At 43.3% G+C, this 22898-nt stretch overlaps 2 protein-coding genes across 7 annotated transcripts in view; both read right to left on the bottom strand.

The window, feature by feature from the left end:
* osbpl9 (oxysterol binding protein-like 9) overlaps positions 1-13452 on the bottom strand; it is a 39298-nt gene extending 25846 nt beyond the window's left edge. For both annotated transcript variants that reach the window (XM_080770845.1, XM_080770846.1), the window contains exons 1-3: positions 13331-13452; positions 11370-11420; positions 8746-8824 (exon numbers count right to left, since the gene is read on the bottom strand). In XM_080770845.1, coding sequence (XP_080626971.1) covers positions 8746-8824; positions 11370-11420; positions 13331-13441 — 241 coding nt within the window. In that variant the 5' untranslated portion in view covers positions 13442-13452. The remainder of the gene's footprint in view (positions 1-8745; positions 8825-11369; positions 11421-13330) is intronic.
* Positions 13453-17597: 4145 nt separating this feature from the next.
* Positions 17598-22898, bottom strand: part of abl2 (c-abl oncogene 2, non-receptor tyrosine kinase) — a 35593-nt gene continuing 30292 nt past the window's right edge. For all 5 annotated transcript variants that reach the window (XM_080771330.1, XM_080771326.1, XM_080771327.1 and 2 more), the window contains exon 11: positions 17598-20993. In XM_080771330.1, coding sequence (XP_080627456.1) covers positions 19180-20993 — 1814 coding nt within the window. In that variant the 3' untranslated portion in view covers positions 17598-19179. The remainder of the gene's footprint in view (positions 20994-22898) is intronic.

The raw sequence follows: 22898 nt of genomic DNA, 5'->3' as shown, positions 1-22898 counted from the left end.
AAACCAAAGAGGTACTTTATTTCCGTATTTGCTAAAGGATCAGTAACTTGGTTTTATTCTTAACGACATGGTTATTAGTCTGCTTTACTGTAGTGACGTACGTGCGCGTGTGTGTGTGTGCGTGCGTGTGCGTCCTGTCTGCGCGGTACATCCTTATCTGTCTGTGGTTGGAATTATTCATAAATAATTGAGGTGCAGTCAAATATAATAGACTATTGGTCAGTAAGTTGATGCAAGTCAGTGACACTTTGTATCTGGCAAAGTATTTACTGTAGTTAGTAAAATGGCAGGCAAAGAGAGCGGAATCCACACAGCAGCAGGCATCCGACATCGCAATAATGATTGTGCAACTACAGGGCAGCGCAATCATTACTATACACAATAAACACAAAAAGTGATATGTAATTTTACTGCATATTATACTACCCTCTGTACCAACGCCCTTTTTGAGTGGTGCAACCAGTCCTATACGGAGCTTTGTGTGTGTCCCCGGGTAATATTTGCCTGATGAAGAACTTGTAGGTCGTAACGTTGCAATTGTTGCCTCTTAATAAAGTAGTCTCGGAGCTCTAGAAACTAGTGTGCTGATGTTTTCTCCTCTTTGACGTTTGCCTTGATGCCTGACATCCAGCACCTGGCCTAAATATAGGCTTTGAGATGTGCACACAATCTTCTCTGTGAACTGTCTCCCTGTGTCCCAGGCTGTGTCCGACTCCGAGCACGGAAATAGCGTTTGGTTGACACCAATTATCACTGTTGCGCGCGCCGCGCCGCGCCACACACACACACACACACACACACACACACACACACACACACACACACACACACACACACACACACACACACACACACACACACACACACACACACACACACACACACACACACACACACACACACACACACACACACACACACACACACACACACACACACACACACACACACACACACACACACACACACACACACACACACACACACACACACACACACACACACACACACACACACACACACACACACACACACACACACACACACACACACACAATATGATTTCGGGTGTGACAGTACAGTTCAGTGACAGTACAGTACAATAAAGGGACCCCCACACATTTCTCAACTGCTTCGGTCGCGGGGCGGCTCGCCGGAACCGGCCCGGCTCCCTAGGCACGTTCCTGGGGGTCTGGATGTTCCGGGGACCCCCACACGGTAACTGTCATTTCTCAACCGTTTCGGACGTGGGGCGGCCTAGCCAGAACCGGGCCGGCACACTGGGCACGTTCCTGTGGGTATGGAAGTTCCGGGGACCCCATGGGGACCCCCACACGGAGTTACACCACTCACTTCACACGGGTGTGATTCTCCTTCCTGACACCAATTCCGATACCCACAACTTGTGCATCATTGGTTGAGTACCAATCCGATACCAATGCATAATTAGAAACAATGTAGGGAAAAAAAACAGTGAAATGAATAACTGTTGATTATATGATTGTATGAAATATATACATGTAGAGAGCAAGGGGCTCTCTACATGATGGCAATGTCAGTTCAGGCCACTGGTTTTAGTCTCGTTCTCCCACTAATGAGAGGTTATAGTCCAAGTTATAACACACCGTATACTCTGAATACAGTAGTTAACAAGTGAAAAACAAGTGAAGCTGCTCAGTGGCATTTCTGGCATTCTTCATATTCTAAAGCACTGCAGTCAGCAACAATTTAAAGTCTGAAGTTAAAGTTTAAACCAGTCAAGACACAAACCTGACAATATATTATCTTGCATTGCCAGATCTACCTTATCGTAAGTAAGTACAGTAAGTGTAGTAAGTAAGTGTGCATGCATAGTCTAGACTTGTCGCTGTTGGGTACAACCAAGACACCAAGTACTGTATGTTCAATAGTTACTTAAGGAATGGAAGAAAAAGTCTGGAGTGCCACAATTTTTGTATTTTTCCAGTTTTTCATGTGTCTATGAGGTGACAGTACTTCATTAGACACCCTGGGGTCGTTTTTATGTGTAATGGTGTATTAACTTTGTATTTAGGGTTTCTTCCTGGAGGATGAACCATTGACAGTCAAACGGGCCAATGAAATAAACAGTAATATAGTGACATCAGCCCCACACTATCGGTGCGGGCGGCTTCAGTTCAGGTGGATCACCACCCATCAGGCAAACCAGGCAATCATACTTAATGAACTGGTGGGCGTGTCCACATAAAAGCATGATTTTAACAAATACTGTACACTTTTTGGTAAAAGCTCTTCCTCCTTATATTATAATAATACCTGATGATCATGTTTTAGGGTGGAAAAAAATCGTGGCACTCCATCTTCAATACACTGAAGAAATTAAAGGGAAAACTGATCCCTTAATGTTTTGAGTTTACTCTGACTTTCAAACTATTTTAAAAAATAGCCGATCTACAAGCTCACAATGGGCTGCAATGCGGCGTGTTGTAATATGGAGATAGAAGGTTTCTATGATGCTGCAGTCAGTGCAACCAATGTAACTCAGTAGAAGAACATGTCCTCTCTGAGTGGTGTCTTAACTGAGAAAGGTGTGCTGTTGTAACCCCATTTGGCTAATGCCTCCAAAGGCACTTCCAGGCCATTACATGACAGACATGCATGCTCTTCCACTCTCTGTTCAACTCTCTTACACAAGCACTTTCTCTGACACTCTTGCACAAAGTAAAACTAAAAACTAAAAGAACCTCTCACACAAGGCAAGCACTCCTTTGCAAATACGTACAGTCGTACACAAGCAAAAAGACACGGCACACACGCAAGCTACTGAAAAGTAAGTTTCCAAGCAGCATGCAGAAAACAGATATGAAGGTAATCGGGAAGAAAGAATATGAGCCCATACATTGCCTGTACGAGCAGACTGTCGAGCAACAAAAGTACGGTAATTGTTGACTCTGCAGTCTGCACTCTTCTCTGAAACATTGACATCAGGAAGAACACTCGTGTGTGGCAAAGTGCAAATCAAACCGCTTTTGTTCCAGCATCCATGAGGCTATGTTGATGTTATACTGTAGTTGTCATTGCAAAATGTGTATAGTCAGATGTCTCCTTTATGTTTAAGGATTTGTTTCCGTTTTCATGTGATGTAACAGTCTAGGATTGTAGCACTGTGCCCAAGACAAATTTCCCCTCTGGTAGTATGGAACTATGTATTAATTCAAATTCATAATTATTCCACAATATACAAACTCTTGTAGTGTACGGAAGGCATTGGGTCATTTGACAGTTGTGGATACCTTACTTAATTACTTATTTAAACCCTTGTCTTAGATTTTGCTTCGTTCTGGAAGAGAACCTTCTGGAACGCCCTGATTAACCTCTAGTCCAAACCACAGCATAAGATTGTTGTGCGAGAAACAAATCAAGGCATGGCAAAGGTTTAATGGAGCTTTAAGTCAGTCATCTTTAACTCACCATCTTCTATGGTGGGAACAATTATGGGGAGGAGGTTTTGACAAGGAGATGATGTAGACAGAGACCCAGAAAGCAGTGCCAACAGACCTTATGACACTATTGTACACTACAGTAACAGTAAGGTACTGTAGCTCTCTACTACAGATTACTACAGTTCAATGAAGTCGGGAGATCAGTTGGAAGGTGTGGGAAAAAAGTTGCTAAATGCACCTGAGAGCGCCACACACACACACACACACACACACACACACACACACACACACACACACACACACACACACACACACACACACACACACACACACACACACACACACACACACACACACACACACACACACACACACACACACACACACACACACACACACACACACACACACACACACACACACACACACACACACACACACACACACACACACACACACACAATAAGAACAGAAACAAGCAGACCTCCAGGTTTAAGCAGGATGACTTGACAACAGCGATAGCGTATAACAAGATGATTCCTTCTCCCATCACACACGTGGCTCGTTATCGCCATCCTGCTACTGCCTTCTTCCAAAGAACCCAGTTAATTTATGTATTTATCCTTTCCCTCTTCCCACTCCCATTATCTTTCAAAAGAAGCATATACTGTCCGGGACCGGTACATACACAGCAGGGGCGAGGTTTCCTCTAACTATTTTTTTCTTTTTGATCGGGCCGATAAGATTCTAATTTACTGGACAAATCCACCGTTTCATTAATGATGATGCCAAGGAAGTCACATGGTTACTGTATGACTGCTCTCTCCATGACATTGGTGGAGTCACTACACATCACTTTGAAATATAGGCGGGCCTTTACATATTTTAGCCACTCAGGCATCATAATGCATCGATGATGAATTGTCATTTTGAGACGTATATGGTATACAATTTTGGTGAATGCAATATGAGTGCATCTGCAGATGACTGCTTGACCTTATTGCTGCGCTCCTTTGTGGCTTATTTGTTGTTGCATTAAATGCACTGATGTAATTGCAAATTGACCAGTGCACTGACTATGATCATGTAATGCTCCCTGGCTATAAGAGTCCCAGGGAAAGTGAACGGGCACTGCATACAAAAACAAATGTTTATATGGCAGGAGTGCACAGAACAGAAAGGCAGACTAAACATATTCACTGGCAACTTGCCAGTCAATGTATGTATGTTGCCATGTTCGTGTTCATCACTGAAAGTCTAGTTGGCCAACAGCCGGTAAATATTGGCTCACGGAAATATTGACTGGGGGCGGTCTGATTTCTAATGCAATGTCCGTCAATACTATGAACTGCTACCCTGATGTGTCAGGGGTTTCAAGATGTAATACTCTGGTAAGCCGATTCAACGTACAGTATGATACAGTGTCAGCAAAATGAAGGGCTTTTAGCAGCAAAAGTGAGCTTTTCCTTTAAAATACAACACTGGGGGAGAAGGAAATGTTTCATGATGATACAGTCAGTTATCATGGTTTGTACTTTGTATTGATACATTATCTTCACTAATTTAGACGATAGCTGGTGAAATGGTTGTGCGATATCTACTATCACTAAACTGCAAAATCCAGAGTTTTAATGTAACCCCCAGAGTGTAAAAAGTTAAAACACGGCCCACTGTACAGTACACAGTGTACTCTGTTGGGGAGAACCATGTGAAGTGTCTAAATCAGGTACAGTCCTAACAGGAAGGTGTTAAGGACCAGGTACAGTACAGTCTAGAGGGAGAAAAGGGGTGAGAAGGGAGAACAGGGAAGAGAGGATGTTTTGGATGTTGGAAAAAAAAAACACATGGATGAGAGAATGAGTGGGAGGGAAGGGCTTAGGGCAGGGAGTCTCTCTCACCCAGTTCTCATGCTCCTTAGTTTAGGCAAGCCAGAAAGCCTTATGAGAGAGAGATGAGGCACTGTTGATAGCTACAACAGATAAGAGAAGGACCAGAGATGAGGTGAGAGGCTAAAAGGGCTCTCAGGCAGGTCTGAACTGAAGCACTGCCTGGGGGAGGGGGGGCTGATGAATAATGGATGCTTCCCTAAATAGAAAGACAGAAGCACAGAGCTGCCATCCAGGCTACTTTAGCCTGATCACCGCAAAACTACTTGTCCTGTTCTCAACCCCTGCATCCTGTAACAAACAAGCAAGGACATGTCATCTTATTGGACAAAAATATTTGTGTCTTACCCCACACACACACACACACACACACACACACACTCATGCCTCCTGACTGGTACATGGTGAGTGTGTGCACGTAGTCACATACTACTGTATGCATTTTTTTAAGATTCGTTTTTTGGGGACTTTTTATGCCTTTATTGTATAGGGAACAGTAGTCAAACAGGAAAGGGAGAGAGAGATGGGGAGTGACATGCGGCAAAGGCCGTCGGGCGTCGAACCCACTGCACACCGTCCGGCTGGTTTGTCAGCCTATAGGTGCCCAGACGGTTGAGATATCCGGGCCTACTGTATGCATTTGACGAGCATGTGAATGTACTTGTACTTGTACTTGTACACTACATCAGAAAGTTGTACAGCTCCATGAATTTGCGGATAGCAGGGGTGTAACATCTGCCGACATATCATCTTACAGCAACAGAGTAACTCCATCTCCCAACATCCAGTAAATTTAAGGATGTGCATTTGAGCATTTTTTGTAAACAGTAATGTACACTTGTGTACATCCCTGTTTCCCAAACACTGGGTCGGACTCTGGACCCATTTAGTCAGAGGTATGACACATCGTTATATGGGTCCCCTTATTTTTTGTTTCCTACATTCGGGTTTTAATTATTATTTCAAAACATTTTCAAAAAACATTCCCAAAAAAGCAAAACTATTCACGAATTAAAAACAATATTCAAGGATTTCTTTCAGTAATTTCATAAATAAATGAAAAAGAAAAAGAAATCCATAAATTAGAACATTTAATTGGTGAAAATAGCCGATCTACAAGTTCACAACACGGCGCGAAGAAGCAACGCATTCTGAGCTTGTAGCTATCTTCACTAGTTTGGGTCGAATATCTAATTGCCGTTTTGGGTCACGGGCTAATACGTTTGTGGAACACTGGAGTACATGACACTTGAGTGTAGGGATCATCTGTGGTTAACCACATTTATACAAATTGCATTGCACATCACAAGCCTTGGACAGACAGACCAACTATCACAGTACTAGCTGGGTTCCTGGTGTTGCAAGGCATTGTGTAATAAATGCTACAGGCACAATGAAATGACTTGGAAGTCGACATTGTTGTGCAGGTGAGTCACATGGAGTTTAGTTATCCCTTAAGTCAGGAGTATGACCTAATGCTGTTGTCAGAGTTATTGGAGGCCATTGTATGACGTCAGTTCCGTTGTCACTTGGAGGCCATTCTATGAGGTCAGTACAGGTGCCCCAGCTGCACCCGGAGCTGTGAGGTGACAACTTGGGGGAATTTGGGGATATTTGCCTCCGCATTTGGATACATCTGTCCTGGAAAACATATTTGTCCATTCCTTGGTATCAACTTAGCAGATTCAGTTATCTAGATAGCAGATCACCTCAAAGTTCTCACTATTTTAGTATTGTAAAAAAAGAATATCAATTATACAATTTAATATTTTGCACTTGGCTGCCTCAAGATATCTGCCAGAACTACATTTTTAAGTATAAGGTCACAGCTTAGCAATAGCATGCATAATAGAACAAATGTACCTTTAAAATCATGAGGCCAAACAACTTGTTTGTTGTAGCATAATTCCAGAACAAATTAAGATTGTAAGCCTGGCATCATCGTTTTCTTTTCTGTCTAACCATTCATTATCATCCTTCTTTGGAAACTGCTTAGCTTACAGTGACGTTGACGACATAACTAGTCAAAACAGGGCATTTGCCAACAATCTGCATATCTGCATGCAGGAAGAAAGTCAGACACAACAATCCTTTTCTAGAGCCACACAAACACATGACTGATAGTGGATATAGTAAATGCTCAGTCTCACTTTGTCAGAGTCAACAAGATATGAAAAGACCCACTACAGAACTGCTGTGAACAGTCCCTGAACGTAAAATATAAAAGAAAGCATTGTACCCCTAATTGTCAGACAGCCTACTTTATCCATTCTGACATTCCACACCGTGGAAAACAAAAAATGGCTCATTTCCACACCATCATAGTATACTCCATCCATCCATCCTAACTGTCAATGGCGTGGGACTGGCATGCACACATGAAGCGCGAGACATACATCGTTATCTCCTTACCCTTCCTCCTGTAGAACCACAGCATACAGCTTCGGAACACAGACATGGGAGAAGGCATGGAGAAGGTGACAGGGGCGGGGGGCCCATGGACAGTGGATGGTGACCCCGAGGAGATGGTGATGAGGTGCTGCTAACAGAGGAGTGCGGGGGAAAAGGGATGATGGATACAGATGGACGGATGGAAGGACAGAGAGATGGAAACAGCTATGAACCAACCCACGGCTAGTTAAGAGACCTGGTGGGGAGAAGGCGATGGAGAAAGGGGGTCCGCAGGTAGACTAGACTGGGTTGAGCAGCTCCCCGTCAATGAGGGAAGGGTTCCGGATGTACGCGCCAAACTCCCCCCCCCCCCCTGCAGAGTGACTGGTGGTCGGAGAGCAAGTGGCGCCGGCAGAGTGGCGAGGAGGAGATGGCTCCGTTTCTAGCTCAGCAGTATTCCTGTATTATTCCCAGAGGCTTAACTGCAGCAAAATACAAGTAGGAATCTTCCTCTAACGCCACAAAGGAGGAGGAGCAGGAGGAGGAAAAAAAGAAAAAGAAAAGAGCTTAATTTGCTCGTTCTTTTCCTAAGGAATCTCACTCACTTGCAGAGGAACAGACCTTGTCCTTGTGCAGTAATTTGTGTCAGTCCTGCTCCAAAAAGCTGGGAGTCACGCTGCTTAGGATAATGTCATCAAATTCACACAGCACACCTTGACACTGTGCATGCATATACATATGTATTCCCTGGCACAAAGGCAGAACAACCAAGCTCTGTAAAGGGCAGGGAGGGGTGTGTGTGTGTGTGTGTGTGTGTGTGTGTGTGTGTGTGTGTGTGTGTGTGTGTAGAGAGAGAGAGAGAGAGAGAGAGAGATGGAGGGAGGGAGAGCAAGTGAGCAACGTTGATGGATAAATTGGAAACGAGAGACTCACAGCCAGGGCCGTCTGCCTAGTGGAAATGGAGATAATGACAGCGTGTTGGGGAAAAAAGAAGCCAAGAGGAGCGGGATACTGAGAGTGAGAGAGATGGGTGGAGGACTGCTCACCTTGGAAATGGAACGTCTTTTGGTCTACAGTGATGGTGAAAGTGCTGTCGTCCTCATCGTCAATGCCTATCACAGCTCCCTGGGAAACCAGAGAGAGAAGGCAGTCAGACACAGGGACACGTCATACTCTCGTCTCCTCAGTCCCTCTGCCCACCACATGGTCCTTCACTCTCTCACATACTCTTCTCTCTCTCATGCTGATGTAAATTACCCTTTGTCTCGCCACCTCACTCTCTCTGTGAGTGGTCCATTTCCTCTCGTTGCTCTACCTTCACACACACACACACACACACACTCACACAATTACTCTCTCTCTCATATAGCACAGTGGCACACCAGTTTGGATCTCAAAAGAGAAAAGGGGGATAGGACTAGAAAGAAGGTGGGGTCTAGAAGACGGAAGGAGGCAGAAAGGCAGGGAAGAACGGAGGGAGGCAGTCACCAGGGACCAGCAACCAGTAATGAACAGGAGGGAAAAGAACTGCAGAGCTCACATTGGGAATTAACAACAGAGACTCTGTGTGTGTGTGTGTGTGTGTGTGTGTGTGTGTGTGTGTGTGTGTGTGTGTGTCCGTTGCAATAAAGCCTATATGTAATTATTTAAAAGAAAATCACACTTGTGTGAGGGGCGCTCTTATAATAATATTCTGTCCTCACTTTTCTGTCCTCAATTCCGTGCCATAATAAATAGGAAAACTAGTGTTCACATCGGTTTTATCTGATAAGCAAAAATAAAATGTTCTACTGCAGTCTGGACCTCAACCCAAACATCTACTCAATTTCAGAATATTTAAGAAGAATAAATAATTCTCTCCGCCAGGCACTTACATCACGTGAAAACCAGGGAGAGGCCACTTGCATCATAACAAAAACAAGTAGAGGCATTTCACAGCTGGGCAGGAGCAGGTTCTAACATGGAACTGCCTAAGGGTTAACAGTACTCTGTTGCAAGGACGGGAGTGAGAATTCAAAACAACAGGTCCCTTCAACCCTACTGCTGCTCTCCATGGAAGATTACACAGTGCCGAGTCTGCCGACATAAAGCACAAACAAAAAAGGGGATTTCTTCAATAAATAAATGAAAAAAAAATGTTTTTAGTTTTTTTTTAAACAAGACTTAAGGCCAAGACTGTATGCACTGCTGCACACAGCAGGTTATAAGAAGCTTCATACTGCTCCCTCTGTTTCCTGTTGTCAACATCCCACATTGACTACATGGCATACAATGACCATGAGCTGACCTAACTCCCTACAATACATCTACGATTCCGGTATCATAGTCCTTGAGCAGCTAATATTTGAGGCTGTTATACAGTCAAGCCTCCTACTGGACTCTAGAATGTTTTGTGTTCAACACAGGATAGTCTGTTCATGTCATGGAAGCTTATCAGAAGTTATCACACTGAATTTGAAATGCAAATACTAAATTGGAAAAACAAATCCAACAAACCAACAAATCTTATTTTGTAACTGCTCTCCATTTCACCATCATAAAACAAATGCTGCCATCTAGTGGGCATACCTTTATATAGCAAGTTCATTCTGGGTGCAAACTGCAAATATCAACATAATAGAGACATAGGTAAACAAGTAAGTGAAGGACAATATTCACACAATGTTGAACTAAAGAAAAGAAAATCACAATAAAAAATTCTCAACATACTTATCACAGTTTCACAATTTCCTGAATTACTTGACATTGTAATTGGTCCAAAGCGGTTAAGTCAATCCGATATATTAAAAGTGGTTAAGTGAGGACCGTCAGGCAGATGGACAACGCTCATGTCACCATGACTCAGGGACAGAGAGACATACATAAATATTCATATATGGGCATAACAGGGACACAGAAAAACAGATACAACGGGTATTGCATAACCGGGTGGGGCATGCATTTCCAACGATGCAATGTTCCCGACTTTCATTGTTCCCGAGTAGGCTGGTGGACACCGGTCTAGTTACTAAATAATACTTTATGTGCACATTTCAATGACTATCAAAAACAACCTAAGACATTTAAACTCATGAGAACTGAAAAGGGTGACACGTTCTGAAATTAAACCCTTGTGAGATATGACTCACTTGTATACGACAATCTCTGGCTCACAACGGTACCACAAGCTCCACAACTCTCCATAATATTACACTGAAAAGAGGTATTTTACACGATTTGTACTCTTGCCGATAGTTTCTGAATGCACTAGCTTAGTGAGATCAGTTTTATTGGTCATTGAGTGCAGGAAACATGCATCGTATGTCAAGAACGGAAAAACAACCACACACAAACACCACACCACACACACCACACCACACACCCACATGTCAAATATATGGTGTGGCTGCACTTCAACTGACAACTGAAGCTATTTCTTGCAGGAAGTTGCTTACACCAAAGTGGCTGGTTAGTCTCTGTAATCTCTCGTTTTGTTCCCCGAGTTCCACTACCATCAAGCTCAAGCGCAGACCTCAAATATTTGAAAACTATTTGCTTAACAGTAACACTCAGAAAAGCAGTTCGTCAACTCAGCCATGCCACGTCTACTGGATTTCTGATGTGGACTTGATTCATCAGCAACACAAGAGAAGGTCACCTGTCCTGAACATCTTAGAATAGATCATCTTACCCTGAGACGCACACAACCTCTTCTGGAGCCTCGCATCATCTTATCCTTTGACTGAAAAACAAGACACAAATAAGACATTAATATGTGCAGGATTAATGCCGTTGGGTATGACATTGGCTTGTAAAGCTGTATTTAATCATGCATAAACATTATTTTGAAGCTACGACTACGAGGACGGGCTGCAATAATAAATATATACAAACACAGGATGCATTTTATGTCTGTGTGTATCTATGTATTCAACTGAACATTATCTCTATATAATCACTTAGTATGTACTCAAGCCTAAAGATAATTACTAATACTAAATCGTGATAATAAATCCCCATATGTTTAATATTGGACTGCACTGCGCAATCTCAGCTGAAATGATGAGCAAGCAATTGAAAAGTTTAGTTAGTTTAGATAGTAGCTCTTAAATATAGTATGGAAAACAGTCAGGCCACTTTTCCCAATGGTGTTGAAGTGGTTCTGTACTTTGTTTTTTCTTCCTTTAAACTGGGAACCAAATTGGGTGTGTCACTATTCTACAGAAGATGCAGATGCGATATAAACAATGGCAAAAGCAAGCAAGAAAGAACAAGGGAACTGTAGCCTGGCATTGACGATTGAATTTTCCCTGGGAAATGGACACTTCGACCGGTCCGGTCATATTCATCAAATTGCTGACCAGACATGGAATCCAACCTGAGGCAACTGCATAGGACTCCTGCTCCCCGGGTGGGCTCTAACACTTCCCAACCATTCCCAATTACCGAATATTCCTATTTGAACAAGCTGTAGTCTAATGATATCATACAGCTAGTGACATTCATGGTCCAATAACTGATGCAAAGGATGCTTCCCTGTGATGCAATTGTAAAAGTGAAGTTGAAACCTATCTGCTGGTTAACATACACCGACTATAGCATCACATCCCTCATCCGCCATCATGCTAACGATTCCTACATAAATGTTTCTACAGAATACAGCATACGTTGTGGTTGTCTCGACTCCTCATGTCTCATGATGTCCATGTTTCCGTTAAAACAGCTAAGCTCTTAAAGCTGAAATCCTGGTCTACTCTACACAAAGATAGTCATCATCGACTAATTCGTTTCTGTAAAGCTATTTTAGGACATGGACACTTTGACCACTTGCCAGAATGTGAACACAGGCATGTTGAGCACACCAACGTTTTTTTTTGTTGCCTTCTATAGGTTGTTAGTGGTATGGTCACATATTATGCCAATTATGAAAATTGCTCAACATATGCAAGTTAGCATCCGGCAGTATCAACATGCTGGACCCATACTCAACATTTCTAACATAAAACCTTGGTGTACTACTCAACATGTCCGGGTTTACAATGGGGCTCTATGGGTTGGCAAGTAGACTATAATAGATATCTATTCAAATGAGGAGGCAGACTGAAAACTCATCATCTTCTGATGATGAGGCAACTTGACAGGTTGTCGCTTGTCAAAGAGGTGTTGTCAACATATCTCACGTCATGTCACATACCGTTGGCCATGTTAGCAATAGCGAAGCAATACTTCAGCACTTCAAATACCCATTTGTCTACTGAAATTACTGCAGCATTCACAGTACAGTACAGTAAAGTTGCATATTTCAGACATTGTCACGGAATAAAATGAGAAGGGTGTAAAAGCCTAACTGACAGTGTTGATTTCGGACTGCTACCTTTTGCTAGCAAGCAACATCACTGAAATTCTTCAACATCAAGGAAGTTGAGAAAATACTCTCTCTTGATTCGCCAGTTGTCATTCAAGCACGACTACGATTGGTCAATCAGTTCATCCATCAGGAATAACACCCGCCTCCTTGTGCCAGTTCAGAATCCTAACTCTTGACAAACACTAGGCCGGGCCCGTCTACCCCACTCGGATTGTAGGTCGATGGGCCACTGGCAACTTCCACGCTCGCATTCCTACAACTATAGACGACGGTGTTGTACTCACCGTGTAGTATGACAGCAAGCCAGCATTGTAGTCCAACACAAACCAGCGGTACTGCCACCCTTTCATGACGTTAGTCCACTTACTCAGCGGCCCCTCCATGATGGACGCCATTTTTACACTAGGATACGATTGGGGAGGAGTCGGATATGAACAGCCGTCACGTGGTCATTGTTGCTGATCAAGCGGATAAACCAAACACAGTCTGGTGGACAGTGGACAGTACTAGTAGCAGAGAGGAATAATAGACAGGAAATAATTAAATTGCCTACATGTAATTGTAAATGAAATATGGCATAAAGACACAAGTTTGTAAAACCAGCATTAATTGTAATCCTAGGGCCGGTTCTAGGCATAAGCAATATAAGCGGTCGTTTAGGGCCACAACCACTGAGGGGGCAACATTACAGGGAGAAGATTTTTTTTTTTTAATTTATCCCCTATCCCATACATGGGCTACTGGCGGCCTGGGGCCACATGTGCCCCCCACCTTCAATTTTCAGGATTCCAATTCAGAAATACCGGTAGCTCAAAATAATAATAATTCAGGATTTTAATTTAAAAAAAGCAAAAATAGCAGATCTACGAGCTCAAAATACATCACAGTTTGAGCTTGTAGATCAGCAATTTTTTACTATATGCATTCTGGCCCTCTGGAGTGAGTGGCCCTCTTTCCATCATCAAAGTTTCCCACCCCTGCCCTATCCAAAAACTAGTTATTATTTTAATATGCAATAAAATTAAGATCTCACACAATACACCTGTGGCCCACTGCCCACAGGTGAAATGGTTTGCAGTCGATTGCAGTTGGTTGATTGAATTGATGGCAATAGCACAGAAATGATGATAATAATCTAATATGATGTGTGTAGTTCTTTATAGATCTAACCTCTTAATTTTGTGTGTGCACCAGATTGATTGACTTTCATCGCAAATTGTCATTGTTTGTGGGGCAATTTTTCGCAATTTCCCAATTTCCGCAATTTCACAATTTCCGCAATTTTCCGCAATTTCCCGCAATTTCCACTGCACTGTACAAGACGCTCTACACACAGAAGATGAGAAGATGAAATATTCCAAACTGTGGGAAACATTGTGCACATACAGTACAGTGTGTGTGTGTGTGTGTGTGTGTGTGTGTGTGTGTGTGTGTGTGTGTGCGTGTGTGCGTGTGTGCGTGTGTGTTTGCATGGTGTCTCTTTCTCTCTCAGAGTTCATCCGCGTGCCTGGGCGGGGGCGGGGAGTCTCCGGTGACGATATTCTGTGCCACGCCCAGGATGTCTCCCTGCTGGGCAGTCTTGCGGGGGCCGTGCTGGCGGTCCCAGTCCGTGGCCACGGCCTCGTCGTTCCAGATGGTGGAGGTCTCCGTGTCGCCGATGTAGCCCGGCTCCCCCGTGTAGTGGGTGGGGTAGATGAGCAGCGGCTCCACAGAGAACGCCCTCAGGTCCCGCCGCTCAAAGTGAGACACTGAGGAAGAGGAGGGGGACGGGATGGATGGGGAGAGGGAAAAACAATGTGTATGTATGGCCAAGTACTATTATGCAATGTGTGAAACAGTGTCAGGTGGAGTGTGACTCCACCTGGCTGACTATCACTCCTAACACACACAGAGGTCACGGTCAGGGTCAATGCCCTCTAGCTCAACCTGCCTTTTCATGCTGTCACAACTCTGCAGAGAGAGTGAAACCCGACACCTTTATTACCACTAGCAACTGACCTGTGCCAAAACCTGCTTACTCACTCATGCGCGCACGCACGCACACACACACACACACACACACACACACACACACACACACACACACACACTTCTAGCTGGTAGATCTTGACTTGGTTGGTCCATTTGGTTTTCTTCCCATTGGTATGGATTCCGTAGATGGTGTGGTCTATGGAGCTGCTGCACCTACGGCTAGCCCACGTTCCGAAATGGACAGACAGATTTCAATCTTACGGCTACTTCTGTGGGATCAGTGGATCACTAGTAATTATGCTGAATATGACCTGTAGACTTTAACTTATAGTTTTGTATTTGTGTACATTTGAAATCTTTGAAGATAAGGGTCAAACTAATTGTTGACAAAAATTGCTCTCCTCCTCATTCAAGCAATGTGTAGTAGTAGAGTAGTAACCAGTTGCAGATGTGTAAAAATCCACAGAAGTTGATACAGGATTACTACATGTTTGCTTTTATAACCCACGCCGAAAACTCTAGCCTAATTATTTACACTGTAGTGTAGTTCAATGAATATGTGTTTAAAGCCAGTCCCTCACACAATCTAACAAAACTGTTGGCAAGCAGGCAAATATATATATTTTTTAACAACTTTATTTGTTAACATCTTTATTATTTACATTAAGTTTAACACTGATAGGGAGAACTTCACAGTAATATATCATATGTGAGCTTTAAATAAAAAACAAAATAGATATTTTTACAATAAAAAAGTTAACATTAGACCCAACCTCTGCCATTTCATCCCTGTTTAGATTCACATATTTTGTGGTGTGTGTGTGTGACTGTGTTCTCATTGCACTATACAAATGAAGAAGTGGCCTTTGGTATAATGTGTACAAATATGTTTTCCAGCACTGATCTGACCACATAGGAGAGACAGACTCAGAGAGTCTGAATCAAAGAGAAAGAAAACAATATACATATTTTAAATACAGGTAGCATAAATAAAGGGAACTCCCAAAACTGACCATAAGAATGAGCAGGAAAACGGACAGAAATTGATTTTAACTTTGTGGTGAACTCGCTCAAATATTAGAAGGACATGAAGTCGAAAATAAAACGTTGGCACCAAATCTGTTACCTGACCAACATATGACTTGATTGAATGTCTGCAACATGTATGTACAATGTACCACTTCTTAAAACAAGCAAATATCTATCTGTCCAATAAATCCAAATTGTAAACAAGTAGTGCTGTAACTTGCGATTCAACAAATACCTTCACCAACTGACCAGTTTACTAACCAGATGACCATTTTATGATGGAGATGTATTTAGGGCTTGATTTCAGGAAATCCTGTTTCAGAAGATGCACATAAAGAACCAAAAGTTATTATGCAGGCAAAGAGGCCAAATTAGTACCAGGAAATCATGAAGCATATGACAGACAACAAACGTTAGTTGCAGATCTTTTTAATTGATCAGATTATGTGACTACAGAGCAGCTTGGGGTTAGTGCACCAGAGACTCATATTTGTGTCATTTTTTGGAGAGGCAAAACTAAATGATGCCACTGTACAAACAGAATCTTACGGCCACAAATAAATTATCAAATAATAGGAGAAAAATTGCACTTTTTTCAAGTTTGAGACCAAATAAAGACCTCCCAGTCATAGAAATGCATGACGTCGTAGTTATCACATTATCAATCTCATGGCAAGCATTAGTCATCTGAAAGATTCCAACACATAAGGTAATGCTTATGCTGTAATATTACATTACCATAACTATAAATTATTGTCTTAATAGTGCACTGTACATGATTTTTTCACAAAAAGGCACCATGAATCATCACCATGTATCTAGTAGGGGGGAGGGGGGTATGGGGCGGGATAAAGAAAAGATAATGGCATATTTTGTTATTTGAACCTCACAGTGAAAAGGAATGCCAGGTTGTTTCATAACATCCTGTTTGGCAGAAGTAGGACATTTCACTGACCAGAGGCACACATGCTGAATGAAGTGAATCCTATGGCCAATATAGTAGTAATATTGGGATGCAATGTGTTAATTGACAAATGTGTCCGACATCTTTTGTTTCATTCTCAGTGTACATTTACATTTTAGCCAAAAAGGAACAAAACAAAAATGCAAACCTTATTGTGGACATATTGACATGGAAGCTTTGCACTGTATGTGTAATTGTGTATAGGCACGGTGCAACATTATTTGTAAAATCGTATGTACTTTCACATGACCCAAGATGTTCAGAAAACAGCAGATGCTTCAGTACTCCATGTACAGATTAATAGCAATGCGACCAAAATGTTAAGCATGGGCAAATTAATGCAACAGGACAAAATGGCACCTTCTTTCTTATGTGAGGAGAATTCCAGACTCTTGCAGAAGAACATTCTCGCTGGTTAAAACTTAAAAGCAGAATAATACATTCATAAAGCAGATAACCAGATGGATTTGGGATGGGCCTCAGCCTTGCAACATCTCTTCAGTCAAACCATTGCACTGAACAAATGTGTGACCACACATAAAACTCTTTTTCCTGGATATGAAATAAATCAAATATTTACATAACTATTTTTTTCCTCAAAATAGGACTGTGCTTTTAATTAAAAAATAATAATTTAAAATTCAAGTTCATACATAAAGACATTCTAAAAAGCATTTTCTTTCTGTTAACCAAAAATTGTACAAATCACTCATGTGCTGAAGACATACTGCAGTTTTTGTACTATGCGTAGGCTGATGTTTTTTTGCAAGAGCGTTTCTGCATTGAATAAGCTGAGACACTTAAGCCTGATTTATACTTCGTCGTAGGATGGAGTATAAATTAAGCATAAGGCCACTACATGGCTCAAGGGAATCCAGCAATGCCCATACTCGGAAGGACACTTGTAGAAATAGTCCCAATTCACCTCCTCATGCGCTACCATGTGCTCTCTCTCCCCACTCTCTTCTACTTTCCAATAAACAAGATGGAAACTATTGTGCAAGGAAACCAGGACATAAATATTGAAATGCTTTTGGGATTAACTATTTCTTCCCCATTATTGTGGCACTGTTACAGTGAGAACTGTTAGTCAAGTCAAACCAGAACAAAGATAAATGTTGTGAATATTATACTATTTATCACACTCTTCAACTAGTAGGGGTGGGAAGGGAATTAACAAATGATTTTTGATTGTGATTTTTCTTCTTAAGCAATACATCTGATGAGCATGCATTTGGAATTGTTGAAAGGCAAAATATTTTATCTCTCATTTGAACCTAACCTACTTATACACATAAAACAATGCTCAATGGATTTCTTCAGATTAAATTTTTTCCCATTGTCTCTCATCTTGTAGACATCTTGTAGAGATTTTAAATCAGGTATTAACCAGGCACCATTAGGCCAAATGGTACCAATATAGGCAGTTTTTGTGAACTCCTTGATTAAGATTGAACCATTATTTTCCTACAGAAACAATGGCAGTAAATGTCAATTGCAATCTATCAAATTGAGTTAGTTAAACATCAACAGTCATCAAAATACGTGTTGAATCCTGTACTCCCACCCCTGTACTAGCTTTGAAAAATATGCAGTCAGTCATTTTGTTCCCAAAATATTCACCAAAATACTGTAGTGTAAAAAACAAGATACTTTCACTGGATGATCCCCATAGTTGCATGCAGCATTTCAATTGATCTGTCAGGGAAACTGGCACATAGAATGTTCAATGAAGCTGGAAAGAACCACCATTAATCTTGCTCAGTGTATGACTGACTAACAGTATGAGCTTATCCTTTACCTACTCAGCTGATGCACTCACATTCAGGCAACAAAAATGGCCTTTTCATTGCAGACCAGTTGGAGACTGTGTGTGTATGTGTGGCAGAACATTTCATGGCATGATTTGAACCACATTTAGTTTGGTACAAACGACACTTTATATGTACAGGTCAGAGCAACAGTATCGTCCACACTGGCATTTTATGAAACGGTCCTCTGTAAACAATAAAACGTTTAGCAATTTGTAGTGATTTCTCTGAGGTACGTTTGAGATTCCTCTCATTTTGTCCCCCAAAAAGCTGTCATTCCAACAAGGATCATAAAAAAGGGAATACAAGTGGTCCATCAGGTAGTGTGAGGGGATTAGAGTTGGTCTCGTCTCAGTGGCTACCTCTGTACCACATCACTAATCTCCTTGATACAACTGTGCAGGTTGTCCAAAGCAGGGCTGGGCCCCAGGCTGCTCGACCCCCCGCCTCCAGACGAGGAGGCCCTCAGTTCTTGCAGATTGAGCTCCAGTTTCCCCACAGCCTCCCGGAAGGCAAACTTGTTCCTCATCTGAGGGATGCAGTCCACATAGCCTGAGCAGTAGTCTAGCAGCTGGTGACCGGCATCCAGCACCTGGCTGCTGGAGGTGCATTCCGAGCTGGCATGGAGGGCACAGCTCAGGCACTCGGCGCATTCCAGCAGCGCCTCACGGCTCACCCGCTCCAGGGGCACCCTCTCCGCTTGCTGCCTGGTCCGCCGCAGGGCCACCTTGGAACCAGTGGAGGGTGCTGGGTGTGAAGCTGTGGCAATGGGGGTCGCACCATTAGCTAGTTTGGTAGGAGTTGTGTTGTTTGTGGTGGAAGAGGACGAAGGTGCGGGAGGCACTTGTGGTGGCGGCACGGACGGTCGACCTGACCCTCCTCCTGATGTCCGCCCTGACCTGTGACCCTTCAGTGTGTCGCCGTTTACCTCCACAGTTGCTCCTAACTGTTCCTCCCCGTCTCCACTGTAGGAGTGCTGGAGGCTGCGCACGGTGGGAGGGGGTGGGGGAGCACATTTAGGTTTGACCAATCGCGGCCGGTCTCGGTCCGCTTGGTGCTCGGAGAGCAGTTTGAAACGGTTGCCCTGAGAGTCTACCCCCACCAAGTGTACGTCGGCTGGGCTATGCTTCAGCGTCGGCGAGATCAAGACCGGGACCTTATGATTGTGCGGTGGGGCACCCGCAGCAACCGGCGTCCCCAAACCCGTTTTAGAGGGTGAAGACCACCCCTGATGCCTGTCTTGTCCCGCCACACTCTCCTCTCGCCCTTCCTTGACCCGAGATAAACCGTCTGATTCCCCCGACTCGCCTCCCACCCCTGGCGCCCTCACCCCACCCGCCGTGCCTCGGGGTAGCAGCTTGGCTTTGGGCCTCTCCCTGATTTGTGCCGTCCCCTCGTCCATTCTCCTAAGCAGGGCCTCAGAGGGCCGTGCTGCGCCGTTCTCCGGCTGGGAGGTGGTGGAGGAAGTCCTCTCCAGAGGGGGCTTTGTACCGCGGTTCCTGGGTAAAGTCAGAGCCATGCGCTCCAGGTCAGGCAGCCCGGCTGACATGGAGGAGGTAGAGTTAGACCTGGGGAAAGGCTTGGGCCCTCCGACCATACTACTGCCATCGTCCGAACAGGTTGACTTCCCCGTCCGTAGTCCAAGGGTCTTTTTGATGAGTCTAGGGGTGAAGAAGCCAGCGAGGCCACCCCAACTGCTGCTGCTTCCCACCTGGGAACCAGGGCCCCCACCAGTAGGCTTCTGTCCAAAGGTAGCCCCACAGCAGCGAGACTGGGCCTGGGCGGGCTCCCCAAGGGAGTGGGAGGGAGAAGGGGAGAAGCCCCCAAGGGTGTCTGTCTGAGAGAGGGGAGGAGCGCTAAAGGCAGCCGTGGGCTCATATTTCTTATGAGGTTGGGTCTCCATCTCCCGGAAGGAGCTGCTCCTCTTGGGGGGTGTGGGGAGATTCTGTTGTAGCTGGGAAGATGGAGAAGAGGAGGAAGAAGAGGATGAGGAGGATTTCTTCTTCATGAAGGAGCTGAAGAAGCCCGTTTTTCGGTCCCGGGTAAATGTGCCAGTGTCCTGCACGTCCTCCAGAAGATTGCTGGGAGATTTATCTCGCGGCTGCTGTTTTCGTGGCAGGGCTGGTGAGCTTCCCGTTCGACCGTCTCCTCCCAGCAGAGTGGACGCCAGACCTAGAACATGATGAAATGATGAGTTGGTTGAAGTTTGCATTGTCCCAAAATTGGGAAATGTGGTTTACGACAGGCTATTAAATACACAGTATATGCTAAGAATAAACAAGAAAAAAAAAAGAATACATTTTATCAACGTGCAGAAAATGGGGGGCACATCTGTAACATTAAATATAGCAACATATCTTCACTCGTTATTCATAATATCCAGCTAGAAATATGCTGTACATGCTACTGTATATGCCCCTGGGATCTTTCAGGCTTTCAATCATTTGTTTTATATATGTATTAACATCATTCACCCTGTCAGGAAAACGTCAAAGTACATAAATAGCAAGAGATATTTCCATTCCCCCACTAAAAGACATTATTTTCCTCCATGGGGACTTGTAAGGAGGAAAAACGTTTTAGGAAAGGATATTGACATCTTTTGACACTGTGCCAGGTGAAAAAACTGAAACTAGAAGCCAATATGTTGGGCTTTCATCATTTCATCAAGCTTATGTAAGATGGGATGAGATTCATAATAGATGGATACCACTACCAGGATGAGTAAACATGGCAAACAAAAAGAAAGTACATTCACTCTCACAACATAGGATATTGCTAAAAAAAAAAATTATATTACCAAGCTACCCTAGTATTAATCAGCTCAGGAGACAGGAATAGTGAGATTTACCGGTAATAATTTCCACTGACAGCATTTTATTGGAGGCAAAATATTTATGTTTTGAGTTTTGTTTTAGCTTACTCAAATCAAATTCCCTCAACTGAACTGTGTGGCAATAAAATAAACTTAAATGATGCAGGCTCTGCTATAACATTTCCCTGCCTCATTTTTTCCAATGTACGGTAAACTTTTCAGATTTACATCAGTGTCTATGGAAAACTAACAAGGAGACGTTTTGGGAATGGCACTGGACTTTGGGATGTTGGAACGTTTCTTTATTACAAAGAGTGAGTGTGTGTGTGTGTGTGTGTGTGTGTGTGTGTGTGTGTGTGTGTGTGTGTGTGCGCGCGCGCGTGCGCGCGAGCGAGAGAGAGACTCTCTCTCTCTGTTTGTGGGGGTCGGGGGGTTCAGTAACAGAGGGTCTGCCCATCTCTCCAGTTCTGAGACAAGCCAAAAAAACTTGGCTGGGATTAGGAGGGAGAATCCTGAGATAATTTATCAGCTTCAGTTCTAGTGTTGTATCAATGTTTTTGTCTCATCACTTCCAATTTCACTTGTTTATCCCGTATAAAGTATCTCTCCTTATTGGATGAAATTGCTATAGTGGCTTGAAAATGTATTTTGTGTTTACTAAAGAGCTGGAGAGACTGGGAAATTGGGGTTTAGACTAGTCATTGGTTAGACCAGTCATTAGTCCTACAACCTATCTCAAACCCTCACCTCCCACGGGGCAGCACACCTAAACCTAACCTTAATCCTCTCCCAACCGTTAACGCACCCCTCACCAACCTTAATCCAGTCGTTTTAACGCACCCCTCACCAACCTTAATCCAGTCGTTTTAACGCACCCCTCACCAACCTTAATCCGTTCATCTTAACGCACCCCTCACCAACCTTATGTCTAACCAATGACTAGTCTAAACTAATGCACCCTAAATAAACCACATAGCAAACTACTGAAAGTATTAGCATAGGTTAATTTTTTAAACTGTAGATATATATATATAAAAAAAGCTCTTCATTCATCACCTTTATTCAAATCACAGACAATCACAGATTTAATTGGAATGGTCAGGTTCAGGTTCATTTATTTGTTCGTCACCGAAGGGCGATTTGGTGTACACTGTACAGCAAAGCATCATAACAGGCAGACAGTTTTATTGGAAAGTTTCACACTGGAATCTGAAACTGCTTTAATAGTATTTAGCTATGGCTGGACACTGCAACCTGCATTT

This window comes from Protomyctophum bolini, assembly GCF_963924005.1.
Source record: "Protomyctophum bolini genome assembly, chromosome: 8".
NCBI classification, from domain to species: Eukaryota; Metazoa; Chordata; class Actinopteri; order Myctophiformes; family Myctophidae; genus Protomyctophum; species Protomyctophum bolini.
The sequence above is the reverse complement of the archived record's forward strand: the minus strand, read 5'-3'. Positions and strand labels throughout refer to the sequence as shown.